The sequence below is a fragment of the Ovis canadensis genome, chromosome 18 (genome assembly GCF_042477335.2).
Source record: "Ovis canadensis isolate MfBH-ARS-UI-01 breed Bighorn chromosome 18, ARS-UI_OviCan_v2, whole genome shotgun sequence".
Lineage (NCBI taxonomy): Eukaryota > Metazoa > Chordata > Mammalia > Artiodactyla > Bovidae > Ovis > Ovis canadensis.
The window spans coordinates 72,773,513-72,787,846 of NC_091262.1; the positions used below are offsets into that span (position 1 = coordinate 72,773,513).

Sequence of the window (14,334 nt, forward strand, 5' to 3'; positions counted from 1 at the left end):
CACAGAGACGGGAAAGGAAATGAGCTGGTGGACAAGGAGCCCTGTGCTTTGTAAATCTGAAGTCTGGCTATAGGATGCCAGGGCATCTCATGCATGGAGGTGCTGGGTGTTTGCTCGTCCCCCTCAAGCTAGTCTGTAGGAGCAGAGGGACCACTTTCATCCTGGGGCCCTGCCCTCTGACAGCCTTCTCTGAGGGGTGGGATGTTCCACTGAGGAGCTTCCTGGGCGCGTTCTTTTCTCCTACAAACCTGAGAGCACAGAAGATGCATCTGGCCAGCTTCCTGCTCCTCCTTCTGGCTGGACGCCTAGTCCTTTCTCAAGGTCAGCTGCATTTCATGCACTACGGCCAGGGTCATGCCCACCACCCCCGTCAGGCTCCCAGCACAGGTGAAGGCTTCTCTAGCCTCAAGATCACCCCAGGCAACACCACCTTTGCCCTCTGCTTCCACCACCTGTTGGCTTTCCAAGCCCCCAGGGGCAGTATCTTCACCCCTCTGAGCATCTCCGCAGGCTAGCTGTGCTGTCCTTGGAGGTCAGCTCACACAGCAGGACTCAGATCCTGGAGGGTCTGAGCTTCAACCTTACACAGGTATCAGAGTTCGTCAACCACCAAGGCTTCCAGAACCTTCTGCACACTCTCCACCTCCCAGGCAACAGGCTATAGATATGCATGGGCAATGCCTTGTTCCTGAGCCCTGAGAAACTGCTTCTTCTGAGATTCCTCAAGGATTGTGCAACCTTCTGTGAGTCTAGACTCTTCTGCACCAACTTCAAAGACTCTGTGATCATGACCCAGCTGATCAACCACCACATTAGGGAGGAAACTCAGGGGAAGGTTGTGAATTTGGTTAGCAAGCTCAATGCCAATAGTATGATGATGCTGGTGAATTACATGTACTTCAAAGGTCAGTGTGTTGGTGAATCCCACGTCTTCCCTTTCCCCCTAACTTATTGAGTCTCACATGTCAAAGAGAAACCCATCAAAACAGAAAGTGGATGGATTGAGTCTGATACATTGAGCAGCCTTCAGGAAATTTAATGTTAGAGCATCAGATATTTAAGTTTGTATAATATTAAGATTTCCATCCCTTCATACTTTTAGACAGGTTTTCTTACTTATTTTTTAATAACAGCAATGTATGTGTGACAAACATCTTCTGAATTCATATCAATGCTTTACCCCTTACCAAGAGTGCAAATCCAGCAGGCTGTTTGCTTGAAGTGAGGATATGAGTCCCTGCTTCAAGTTTTGTTTCTAAGGATCAAATGATGTCACATATTTATATGTTCCTTAGAGGAGGGCCTGAAGGGATTGGCAAGCTTTAGGTCCCAGCCAAATCCAACAGACCACTTGTTTGTGTAAATAAAGATTTATTGGTACACAGCCACACCCACTCATTTACGTATTATCTCTGACTGCCTTTGCAAGACAGAGATCAACTGTTGCTACTGAGACAGAATGACCAGTAAAGCATAAAATGTTTACTTTCTGAGCCATTGCAAAAGAAGGTTGCAGATCTCTGAGCATTAGACATGCTCAATAAATATAGCATTTGTAATTACTCTAATGACAATAATTTTGAAGACCTTTAAAAATACATAAAAGTATAAAAACATAATACAAAGTATAAAAATACATGGAAGTATTAAAGGAAAAATAGAAGTTGTCCATAATCTTGCCTTCCTGAGCGAACCAGCATTATTGAGCCTAATTCCTTCCAGTCGTTTATTTATACACATATGTTGATAGAGTTGAAATCACAGGGGGGACAGTTTCAGACAGTGTGTATCACTTAGGGTGCCATCCAGGGAGCAGAGTGACTGTAAGTGTTAAGAGAAAGAGGATTGTCCTAGGAATTAGACCTGCAGTATTTGTGGGAGGGACTAGGGAAGTGAAGGTCTGGAGGAAGATTTTGGAGGGACAAAGAAAAAGGCACTGGAGCTGGTGGGCAAGTTGGAACTTCTCTGGAAGTCCAGCCACCAGATCGGTTCCACATAGGGGCAGCTTGGGAAGAGGCCCAGGCCGTGGTCTGGGGACACAGTTGGGCACCACAGAGGAGCTGGACATTGAACTTGGAGGACAGCATGGGTATCTGCAGCATACACCTCCTCTGGTCTGTCCATCATCTTGTCTGCCTTCAACGGGCTGTTTCACATTTGACTCCCAGTCTCATGCTGTGACCACCTTGAATCTACAGGAAACACAGTCTGGGAAACAGCCCCAGACTAACAATTCAGCCACACTGGTCATTGCTTGCATTTCACATGTAGAATTTTTACACATCATTGAAAATTTAAAAAAAAAAATTTAAATTCTGTAATAACTATAAATTCCCTGGAAGTTGCTGAGTTGTGCGGAGAGGTCCCATGTACCTTTCACTCAGGTTCCCTTGGATAATATCTTACATTTGCTGCCCTTGTTTAGTCACTCAGCTGTGTCTGACTATCTGCGATCCCATGGCCTGTAGCCAGCCAGGCTCTTCTGTCCATGGAATTTCCCAGGCAAGAATACTACAGTGAGTTGCCATTCCCTTCTCTAGGGGATCTTCCCAATCCAGGTGTTGAACCCACATCTGCATTGCAGGCAGATTGTTTACCACTGAGCCACCCAGGGAACATCTTACATAATTGTATACAGTTGCAAACCAGGAATTCATTTATAAAATTTTATTTTATTTATAAAAATAAATAAACTTTATTCAGATGTTATCAGTTTTCACATGCACTCGTGTGTGTGTATTTTTACACTTTTGAAAAACTTATTTAGATCTCATTTCAGTGGCTGTACAATATTCTATTAACTCCATTCAATTGGAAAAAATAATATAATTTACATGTATAATATACACTATCACCACACCCAAATCTCTGGCCAGAAATAATGAAGTTTTTGATGCTCTCTTCCCGTAACCTTCTTTCCAATTGGGTTAGTGCTCGTGGCACAAAGCAAAAGGCTCTCCAGAAATAGAAGGGAAATAGCCTGCCCTCTGACACGTTTACCCATCACTTTGGGGATATAAATGTAGCCCCAAGCCCTCAGTCTAGGTCACATGGTGTGGAGAGTAGAATGACTGTGGCTTATCTTCAAAAAAGAAAAGTACCTAGAAGAAAACAAACCAGAGATGTGCAGCGTCTTTGTAGATAAAATTATGTTGAGAGATACTGACGTGGGCAATTGAAAAAAAAAAAGTATACTGAATTTAGGAATAGGGAGACTTGATGTGCTAAAGATGTCAGCCCCCCACCAACTGATCTAAATTTTTTATGTAATCCCAACAGTTTTGGGGGTAAATTTTTGTTTGTTTTTGGCTGTACTGGGTCTTCGCTGCTGTGCACAGGCTTCCTTTAGTTGCCGTAGGTGAGGGCTGCCCTCTGGTTGGGGTGCACAGGCTTCTCTCTGTTGCTGAGCGTGGATGGTAGTGTGTGAGGGCTCAGTAGTTGTGACACGTGGGCTGAGCTGCTCTGCAGCACGTGGCATCTTCCTGGACTACAGACTGAATCTGTGTTCCCTGCATTGGCCGATGGATTCTTAACCACTGGACCACTAGGGAAGTCCCTCCTAACAGCTTTTTAAAAGATTATTTTTGGTGCCAGTTAACAAGCTGATTCTAAAATGTATGTGAGAGAGCAAAGGGCTAAAAAGGGAGAACCTGCCTGCTGGGGAGCAAGACCGGTTATAATCTATATTAATTTAGACTGTGTGGTACAGGTAGACCAAGGGGACAGAATAGAAAGGCTGGAATAGAACCCAGAAGTGGCCCCTTGGATATACAAACATCTGATATTTGACAAAGCCTGCATGACAGAATGTTGAGAAAAAGGATAGTTTTTTTTTTTAAGTTGTGTAGGGATAGTACCCTCATGGGGGGAAAAAAGTGATTTTGTATACCTCCCTCCTACTGATAGTAAGCATTCATTCCAGGTGACGTAAAGTTCTAAATGCGAAAGGTAAGAGCAAAGCTTGTAGATGGTGGAGGGAAGTATCTTCAGGACCTGGAGGTGGGAAAATGTCTCTAAGCAGGACACAGAGATCTAACCATAAAGGAAAAAACTGATACGCTCACTGTTAAAGTGGAGAATTTCAGTCACCAAAGCACACCGTTATGAAAGTGAAAAGACAAGTCAGGGAGGAGGAAAACACTGACAACATACAGAATTGATAGACAACTAGTGTTCAGAGAGCTGCAAATCACTAAGAAACAGCCCTATAGAAATATGGGTCAAAAACGTGACCTGGCACCAAGCTAAAATCAAATGAACAACCCCCTACCAAAACTAAAAATAAACTTCCACGTGCTTGTGTTAAGTTGCTTTAGTCATGTCTGACTCTGTGCAACCCTATGGACTGCCAGGCTCCTCTGTCCATGGGATTCTCCAGGCAAGAGTACTGGAGTGGGTTGCCATGCCCTCCTCCAGCGCATCTTCCTGATCCAGGGATTGAACCCGCATCTCTTACATCTGCCTGCACTGGCAGGCGGGTTCTTTACCACTAGCGCCACCAGTTGATCCATAAACACAAAAGAGTACTCAATCTTACTTTAAACTGAGTAAGGCCATGTCTGAACCACAATGAGCTACCACTGCACAACACCAGGTTGACAAAATGAAGTCCAGCAATTTCAAGTAATGGGTGAAGACATGAAAAGATCTTGTTGGGTATCCTCTTGGATCTCTTTAGAATCTTTCTGAGCCCCCAGATCCATGCCCCAGGCAGGTCCAGTGTTGAACTGATGGGATGGTAAGATAAGGGCCTGGAGTGATGGTTGGGAGGATGTGTTTCTTGGATGGAGGATGGGATTGTTGGTGCACGGATGCCTGGTACCCTCTTCCCTTCTTCCCTCCAGCTCTGTGGGAGAAACCATTCATCCCTTTCTTGACCGCTCCCCACAACTTCTGTGTTGATGAGGACACCACCATCAAGGTGCCTACGATGCTGCAGGATACCCAGCACCACTGGTACCTTCACGACAGGTACTTGCCCTGCCTGGTGCTGTGGACGGATTACCAAGGAAACACAGCAACCCTCTTTATCCTTCCTAACCAAGGGAAGATGGAGCAGGTGGAAGAGGTTTTGACTCCCAAGATGCTAACAAGATGGAGCAACTTGCTCCGGAAGAGGTAATCCATCAGGGCATGGTGCAGGCTGAGTCTTCACTGTGAACCCTTCCAACAAGAGCCAGTGCCCCAAATTGGCAGAGCACCAGATTATGGAAGAAGTCTTACTTTCTCCAAGACTTTCCATGGGTTTCCTTAAATAAGGATTGCCAATATTGTATCTAAATTTTGCCCTCATCAGTGAAAAGAGAACCAGACTAGGAGTTAGGAATCCTGGGTTTAGATGTAGCCCTTATACTACCCACTCCAGTATTCTTGCCTGGGAAATCCCGTGGATGGAGGAGGCTGGTGGGCTACAGTCCATGGGGTCGCATAAGAGTCAGACAGAACTAAATAACAACAACTTGTACTGCACACGCCCAGGAGGAAGTGACACTGGCTCTCTGAGGGTCCACATTGTGCAATGAATGAATAGATTTCTGGTCACGATGCCGACCATTCTGCTACAGAGGCATTGAGGAAAACCCCACCCACCCACCCCAGGAAGTAGCAAGGAAGCTTTCACATCACCCTGAGGCTATGAGGAAGAAAAGTCTTCAAACACACATGAAAAAAGGACCTCAGGCCAAGGCCATATTGGGGTGGGAAACTCACACAACTCATGTGGTAGAGGAATTCTATCCAAAGAAGTCACCGGTTTCGAACAAGTGAAAACCATGGGGTCCCATCAGTTTAGTCGCTCCGTTGTGTCCTACTCTTTGAGACCCCATGGACTGCAGCACGCCAGACTTCCCTGTCCATCACCAACTCCTGGAGCCTGCTCACACTCATGTCCATCAAGTCGGTGATGCCATCCAACCATCTCATCCTCTGTCATCCCTTTCTCCTTCTGCCCTCAATCGTTCCCAGCATCAGGGTCTTTTCCAATGAGTCAGTTCTTTGTATCAGGTGGCCAAAGTATTGGAGTTTCAGCTTCAGCATCAGTCCTTCCAATGAATATTCAGGACTGATTTTGGCCCCATCAGAGACAAAGGCAAAACTGCCACACGAGGAGACATGTATCCCCTGACATGTGTGCAGAAAACTACCTCTGCTTAGAAGAGCTGCCAAAGGAAGGAGGCCTTGCAGATGGCTGACCCTGGGGTCAAAGGAGCCTGGCTTTAAGTCACCGGGAGCACTCACTGAGGGCATGGCACAGAACTTGATGGAGTGAGGGCAGGGAGCGAGTACCCTTGAGAAGAGCCAAGCCCAGATGGGACCCCTGGCTAGTTCAAGAGTCCAGTGTTTTAACCCACTGCCTCTTTCAGCCATTTTTACAGGAAGCTCAAGTTGTATCTCCCCAAGTTCTGGCTCTTGTAGATTAGATCAGATTTTGCCCAAGCTGGGCATCACAGACCTGTTCTTGCAGCGGGCTGACTTGTCTGGCATCACATAACAGCTAAACCTGCAGGTGCCCAAGGTAAGTCATCCATAGGTATCAACCCCTGGAGACCTTGGTGGGGGTGGGGAGGGAACTTTTACCTCTTGGAAGGTGCTGCGTGCTGGGTGCTCTCCCAGCCACCGTATGAAGTCTCAGAGCCCGAGGTTTACTCAATAATCCCTGGGCATAGGGAGCCAAGAAGTAGCCCACCATGTGCTTGGGTATGGTTCTCGATGCTGGGAATCCAGGGCCACCAGGCCCCTGCCCTCAGAGAGCGGTCCCAGTCAAGTCATAGATGGTGGCAACAAGAGTGATAAACGCAGAGACAGAAACAGAGGAAGGATGCAGATGAGGCTGTGTTGTTCCATACATTTCTTAGGTGCAAAAAGGGACCCATAACCTCAGTTATGTAAGATAAAGTTGTGCTAGAGGGTAGAGTCTTGGGTTTGAGAGTTCAAGTTTCAGTTCTGCCTCTTATGAAACACTGAAAAGTTGCCCACCCTCTGGATTTACCTTCCTCATCTATAAAACAGAGATAAGAACTTGACACCACAGGATGGTTAAGCAGATTTAAAAGAGCATAGACACACAGCTGTATGTAATCGCTGTTGTACAAATAAGGGATCATTAGCTCAGTGACCTTCCCCTTGGTGTAGAAATCCCTGCTGTGTTATCCCAACAAGTGGCTCTGGTCTTGAGTGGTCTCTGGTCCCTGCAGGCTTCCCTAAGCCCTGACTCATGCCCTCTCAGGCTTCCCTGGTGGCCCAAATGGTAAAGAAGCTGCCTGCAATGCCCTGGGTCAGGAAGATCCCTGGAGAAGGGCATGGCTACCCACTCCAGTGTTCTTGCCTAGAAAATCCCATGGACAGAGGGAGCCTGGCAGGCTACAGTCCATGGGGTCACAAAGTGTTGGACATGACTGAGCGACTAACACACACATGCTCTCTCAGAGCTAACACTAGTCATTTCCCTTTCAGAGTTTCCACAAGGCTGTCCTGGAGGTGGATGAAGTTGGCACTCAGGCTGCAGGGGCCACCAGCAGTTTTGTCACCTTTTGGCCCTGGGACAACCACCAAGCCCTTTGGTTTAACCAGCTCTTCCTTGTGGTGATCTTTTCCACCAATGCCCAGAGCATCTTCTTTCTGGGAAAAGTGGTCAACCCCACAAAACCATAGCCCTCCTAGGGCTGGCTTGTCTGTTACAAGCAGGAGGACATAGCCTGGAGGGCTAGGTGTGAGAAGCTCTGGGCTTGGAGTGGAGGATACAGAAGATGCTGAGGATCCGGGGCAGAAGTTGTTGGTGAAGGATGTGGGTGGTATCTGAAGGGTGTGGACTGGACACCCAGCTCCTTAGGGCTGTGTCACCCCAGACACAGATCATCTAACCTCTTTGAGCAGGTTTCTACCCTGGAAAGTGGAAACATCCACCACCACCCCCACGGCCCAGGGTAGTTATACAGATTAAACGAAATGATGACTATGGGGAGCCTGGCTCAGCACTTCCCATATAGTGGATACTCAATCAATGCATCCCTTTTCCATCCCTCTGGGGTTTGCCAGTGGTCCCCTGGTACACCTGGTCCCAGACACAGTGGTGAGATGTTCCAAGTTCCAGTGAGTTCACGAGGTGTGTGTGTGGGGTAAGCGGTAGTGGTGTGGGCAGCCAGTGGACAGGGCAGGTGCCGTTTCAGAGCCAGGGTTCAGAAGGCCTTGGCAGGGAGCGTGCCCACCAAGGCACCTGCTACCGAGACTGGAGATGGAGGCTCAGGGAGGCAAGCAGTCTCCAGGGGCAGCTCAGGCCCCGCCCACCTGTGGTCACGGGGATGTGGCCAGTATCCCTCTCAGAGCAGGTTGCCATGGCCATGGACTGAGCTGCACAGGAAGGAGAAGCGTGAGATGTAGGGGTCTAGAGGCCTATCTTCCCCTCTCTGCTGTGCCATCGAGGTGCTCTGAGACGTTTGTGGTCCTTCCCCCTCTGGACTTCAGTGTCCCCACCTCGGTAATGTTAGCTGGCCCAGTATTAAAAAGCAGAGACATCACTTTGCTGACAAAGGTCCATCTAGTTAAAGCTATGATTTTTCAGTCATCGTTGGATGTAAAAGTTGGACTATAAAGAAGTCTGAGTGCCGAAGAATTGATGCTGTTGAACTGTGGTGCTGGAGAAGACGCTTGAGAGTTCCCTGGATAGCAAGGAGATCAAACCAGTCAATCCTAAAGGAAATCAACCCTGAATATTCATTGGAAGGACTGATGCTGAAGCTGAAAGTTCAATACTTTGTCCACCTGATGCGTAGAGCTGACTCATTTGAAAAGATCCTGATGCTGGGAAAGACTGAAGGCAGGAGGAGAAGGGGAGGACAGAGGATGAGATGGTTAGATAGCAACATGAGTTTGCGCAACCTCTGGGAGATAGAGGACAGGGGAGCCTGGTGTGCTGCAGGCCATGGGGTCACAAAGAGTTGGACATGACTTAGCAGCTGAACAACAACAAGTGGCCCAGCTCTAGACCATCTTTGAGTTTGTGAGGTGAAGCCTCTGAGGAGGGACCACTCAGAGTCTGTAAGAATAAACCTCTCCCCCTCCCAAAGGAGGAGGCAGGCTGACAGGACCTAACTGTGTTTGTCCTAAACCTCAATAATTTCCAGCAAATGCATTTCTCTGGGCAAGGTCTAGTGGGTTTGGTTCGTTTGTTTGTTTTGATGGTGAGTGTCAGAGGCAGCAGAAGGTCTCACAGCCACAAAACCAGAGTTTTCACTGGTGATGAAGAAAAATAGACTGAGAGCCATACATGGAGCTGACGATTATTCAAGAATCAAAATAGTCCAGGGACTGTGTGACCTGGTCCTGGTCCTTGGCCCAAATAATGCCACGATGGCAGGAATAGGATTGTGGCAGGAAGCTAGGAAGCCAATATCTGGAGCAGGAGACAGACTTTTGATGGAAAAAGCCATGGGGAACAGAGTGAGGAGCAGAAGTTTCTGGGGGGTCTCCCCTCATTTCCTCTGAAACACAGCTGATGGCCTCGGGCGTCACCAACAGAGAGAAGATCCTATAGGAGGAAATATCTCAGCAACACCAGCCCAGCACTAACCGCACCAGCTCTGGGCTACAAAGTCAAGGGCCTGCCAGTGCTCAGCACCAAGTCCTCCAAGGCCCCGAGGACCTCACTCTGTTCTTGCCAACCCCGGTTTGATTGGTCCATTTCCACCTGTACCTGCTGGGATGTTGGATTCTATTTTTCAACAGCCAGGCAAGAGATAGTTAAGCCCAGGCTGACTCACTCCCCTGTCTGCCCCTACAGCAGCAGGGGGTGGGTGTCTTCTTCCCAGACAAGCCTGGAAGAAGATGCAGGCCTGGGGTTACCATGGCAATGAAGCTGCTGGGGTGATGTAAGGAAGTGAAGCTCTGGTAGGAGGAAGGGGAGGAGAGGGGTGCAGTCCCCTTGAGAGTGATGCTTTCTTCTTCTGATTAAGCTCATCTCATTCCCTCCTCTGCTCAAAAGCACTCAATGGCTCCCTATTGTCTCCAGGATAAAGTTCAAATTCCTCCAACTGTAGTCAAGCCCTGCCCCCCCACCAATCTGGCCCCTGCCTGCCTCTCCTGCCCCCCACCCCTCTCTTGCCCTCACTCGCCCAGTGACTGCACTCAGGGAAAGTCTGAGTGTCTTCCCAGCCTGCCCATAGCTTCCTACCTTTGGGCTTCTGTCCCTTCAGATCCCTATCACCCAGAACGCTCCCTTCCCCATCTCTGAGAATCTACTAGGATTTCCAACAAGTACCTCCTGCTGTCCCTAAAGCAGACGGTCTTGCTACCATCAAACATGGCTGCCTGACATTAATCTCTGCCTCCCACTGGGTCAACCCTGGCCCCTCTTAGATGGAATGTCTCAGAGGGAGGACCCTATTCACATTGCATTCTCTTCACTCACCTCAGTACCTGACCCCAGTGTTGATCGTCTGGCCTGGCACGTGACTCAGGCCCAACCAATAGCTGGTGACTGAATGAATGAATGGAAAAGGCTGTACCCTGAGCAAGGTCCCATGTTATTTGTTCTGTATCACCACCCCCTGACACACCCCAGGGATTGATTGGGTAAATATTTAGCCCAGCTTCTCAGATTTCAAAATGTCCTTTTGGAGCATTAAAAAAAGAAAAAAAAAGATCCACAGGGCTGTGTGTGACCCTTGTTTTGCTACTTGCGAGGCACACTGTGGGCATGGAGTTCAGTGTTGGGAGGGGGCGGGTATGCTGGTGATTTCTGTCATTCTCCTCTGGCAAGAAAGGCACAGTCTTTCTGCACTTGGCAATTGGAGAGTGGAGGGAGGCAAGGGAGTCACGAGTGTCGTGGTGGAGCCTGGGGGACCTGGATGCCAGTGGATGGATGAATTGCCCTGCCCTCATAAGCAGGTGTAGAGAGAAGCATCGCGGGTTCCTTTGGTTATTCATTCTCTCATTCAACAGAGTGGACTGGCCACTAGCCAGGAAGCCAGGGGGATTTCCTCAATGCGAGAAGAGGCATTTGAAACTTGGGCTGAGACAGAAAGTCTGCATTCCCAGCGTCTCTGTCGCCTGCACTGAGGGCAAGCTCTTACCTCTCTGGATTTCAGTTTCTGCACCTGTAAGTGGGTACATAATCCCGTAGCACCTATAGAGGTAGGGAGCAGAGGACATGGGATCCCCAGAAGATCCAGGCCGGGGAACCCCCGGCTCTGACGGAGCCTGTGAATGTGTGGACATGTGAAGGGCAGGAGGGTGTCCGTTCCATCCCTGGCTGCCTGGGAAGGCGAAGTGTCCTTCTCTGAGCCAGAGCAGAGCTAAGCCTAATGGTTTCCAAGCTCTGAACATCTGCAGCAAGCAAGGCACAGTGACAAGTGCTTTCAGGGAGTTACCAAGAGGCCATGAGCATCTGAGCACAGAAACTGGACTTGGAGCCAGAATGCTTGTGCTCAAACCTGGACTCAACCCATGACTGAGTACATGAGTTGGTTAGTGCACTAATTTTGCTCTAACAAAGGACCACAGCTGAGTGGTTTAACAACAGAAGTATATTATTTCACCCTTCTGGAGGCCAGCAGGCCGTGATCAAGGTGATGGCAGAATGGTGGAGTTGATTCCTTCTGAGGCTATGAGGGGGCATCTGTCCCGGCCTCTCCCCTGGCTCCTGGGGGTTCCCTGTCATCTTTCCTTGGCTTGTAGATCTCTGCTTCCTCTTCACGTGGTGTTCCCCCTGTGTGGGGATATCTTTCCAGATCTCCCCATTTTACAAGGATGTCAGCCATATTGGATTAAAGGCCCACCCTAGTTCCAAATGACTTCACCCAAACTAATTACATCAGCAATGACCCTATTTCCAAATCAGGTCACCTTCTGAAATGCTGGTGGTTAAGTCTTCAATTTCAAGGAAATGCAGTTGGACCTACGACCTAATGTGGGACTTGGGCCCTCCCTCTGCCTCAGTTCCCTCGCCTGTGAAATGGAGATGAGGCACCTAACCCATAAGTAGACTCTGGATGAGTTACTGTGTCTAAAGCATCTACCTTTGCTGTTCTACAAATACTCACTACTGTTATTTCATCTTATCTCTTACCACAGCTCTCCCCTGGAGCAGGGTCACAACTCCACCTGCCTGCCAGTGGCAAGTGGCAAGTGGCCCGAGCAGGTAAAGCGGGCTGACAGTGATGGGGACCGAGAAGGTGGAATAGTAAGAGCCCCCACTGAAAGACATTTCTGTTCCACACTGTCACACTCTCTCGGGGGTGACAGAACTCGGTTCTGCCCAGGGTGAAACTCACCTATTGGGAATAGTGTTCTTCGTTGCTCTTGATGTCAATGGAAAAATTAATCTAGCATGACTTACTCGGTCCTTAAAATCCCCATATCCCGGCCACTGGCTCATCCTACTGTCTCACCCCAGCTGTTGTGGACTGAATTGTGTCCTCCAGACGTTTGCATATTGAAGCCTGAGCCCCCGGTGAATGGGCCTTCAGGGAAGTAATCAAAGTTCGGTGAGGTCATAAAGATGGGATCCTGATCTCATAGCACTTAGTGTGCTTATTAGAGGAAGAAACACCAGAGCTTGCTTCTTCTCTCTCTCCCTCTTTCTCTGCCCCCACACAGGCACAGAGGGGCTGTGTTAGGACTCAGCAAGAAGGCGCCATCCACAAGCCAGGAAGGCAGATCTCACTAGAAAAGAACCCAAACATCACCTTGGTCTCGGACTTCCAGCCGCCAGAACTGAGAAACATGTTTCTTTTGTGTGAGCCCCTCCGTCTGTAGTCTTTTGTTCTGGTAGCCAGAGCAGACTAATCTGTGCCCTGAGACACCCTCAGAACTTTCTCTTCCAAGTGTCCCTGCCCCCAGCCCCCCTTCCTTCAGAACCCTTCTGAGTGGCAATGGGGAGTCACGGCTTGCCCCGTTCCTCAAATTCTCAAGCTAGTCCCTAGAATGTAAGCCTGGGACATGGTACCTGGGGTGCCTCCACGGACATACACACGGGCTGGAGAAGTCTTTTCAGCATCTTGTTTAGTCCCATCTTTCATGGGAAACCCATTTTAAGGTGTTACACTAGCCTCCCATTGCTGCCGTAACCAATTAGGACCAACTGAGTGGGGTAAAGCAACACAGTTTTATTCTCTTATGGTTCTGGAGGTCAGAAGTTCAAAATGGGTCTTCCTGGGCCAACATCAAGGTGTCGTGTCAGCAGAGTTTGCTTCTGGAGTTCCTGGGCCCAAGGCCCCACATCCCCTTGTTTATTTCCTCCTGCTTCCCTTTGGATTGCAGTCTGGCAGGCTTCTCTGTCCTCCACTATCTCCCAGAATTTGCTCAAATACACGTCCATTGAGTCTGTGATGCCATCCAACCATCTCATCCTCTGTTGTCCCCTCTCCTCTTGCCTTCACTCTTTCCCAGCATCAGGGTCTTTTCCAATGAGTCAGCTCTTTGCATCAGGTGGCCAAAGTATTGCAGCTTCAGCAGCAGTATCAGTCCTTCCAGTGAATATTAAGAACTGATTTCCTTTAGGATTGACTGGTTTGATATCCTTGTGTGGGACTTTATTCTTGCAAGAGACTCTCAAAAGGTAGCAAACACTAATTTCCTTCCTATAAAGCATAGTTTGGGAATCTCTTGGTTATGAGATGAAGGACTCTTGCTTACATCACATGGCACAATGGATGGAAAACAAAGCCTGAACAAATGAGACCTAGTTTCCCCTTGTTAAGGCCTCTCCCTAGCAGCTGTGTGCCGTTGGGCTGATAACCTATCCTCTCTCGACTTCCATCTTCTCACTGATTCCTTAGGGATTCCAGCACCCATCCTCCAGTGCACGGCAAAGTCAGTGAGCACACAGCAAGCACCCGATGCCCAGTAGTGACTGTGCTTGTCTCTAGATCGAGGCAAAGCTCAGTATTATCCCCTCTGTAGGGCAGCTGGAAGTACTAAACTAGATAAAGGGCCAAAACTGGGTCCAAAATTATGGAGCAAGAAAGCGGATGTCTCAGAGGTTCTAGAGGGACCCTGTTTGCTGAGCAGCAAGGTCATGTTCTCTGGGTAATACCCGACCCTCTGTTTCCTCTATCAACTGCATACCCCACATTTACTCACACAGCCTTCTGGGTCATGGCCACACACTGTACACCCCAGTATTTGGAAGCCCCAAGCATGAGGACATTGGCAATGAAACAAGGGTTGAGCCAACACCCCACCACTTGGAAACAGACTTGAAAGAGTGGGGCTGAGTTTTGAAGCCCCAATGTCAAGGTAGAAAAGGACAGTTCAACTGAGCCCACAGAAATCCTGGAGACAGACTTTTGCTTTGCAAAGAACACTGGCCTTGAAGCTGGCAGCCTGAACACTCAGCCC

At 48.7% G+C, this 14,334-nt stretch overlaps 1 protein-coding gene across 1 annotated transcript; it reads left to right on the top strand.

Annotated features, from left to right (window-relative positions):
• Positions 1 to 254: 254 nt before the first annotated feature.
• SERPINA4 (serpin family A member 4) lies at positions 255 to 7,650 on the top strand. The gene is given in 6 exon segments (XM_069559703.1): positions 255 to 510; positions 513 to 905; positions 4,845 to 5,118; positions 6,363 to 6,401; positions 6,403 to 6,514; positions 7,453 to 7,650. Coding segments are annotated over 6 exon segments (1,263 nt in total). The 5' UTR covers positions 255 to 263.
• The last annotated feature ends 6,684 nt before the right edge of the window (positions 7,651 to 14,334 follow it).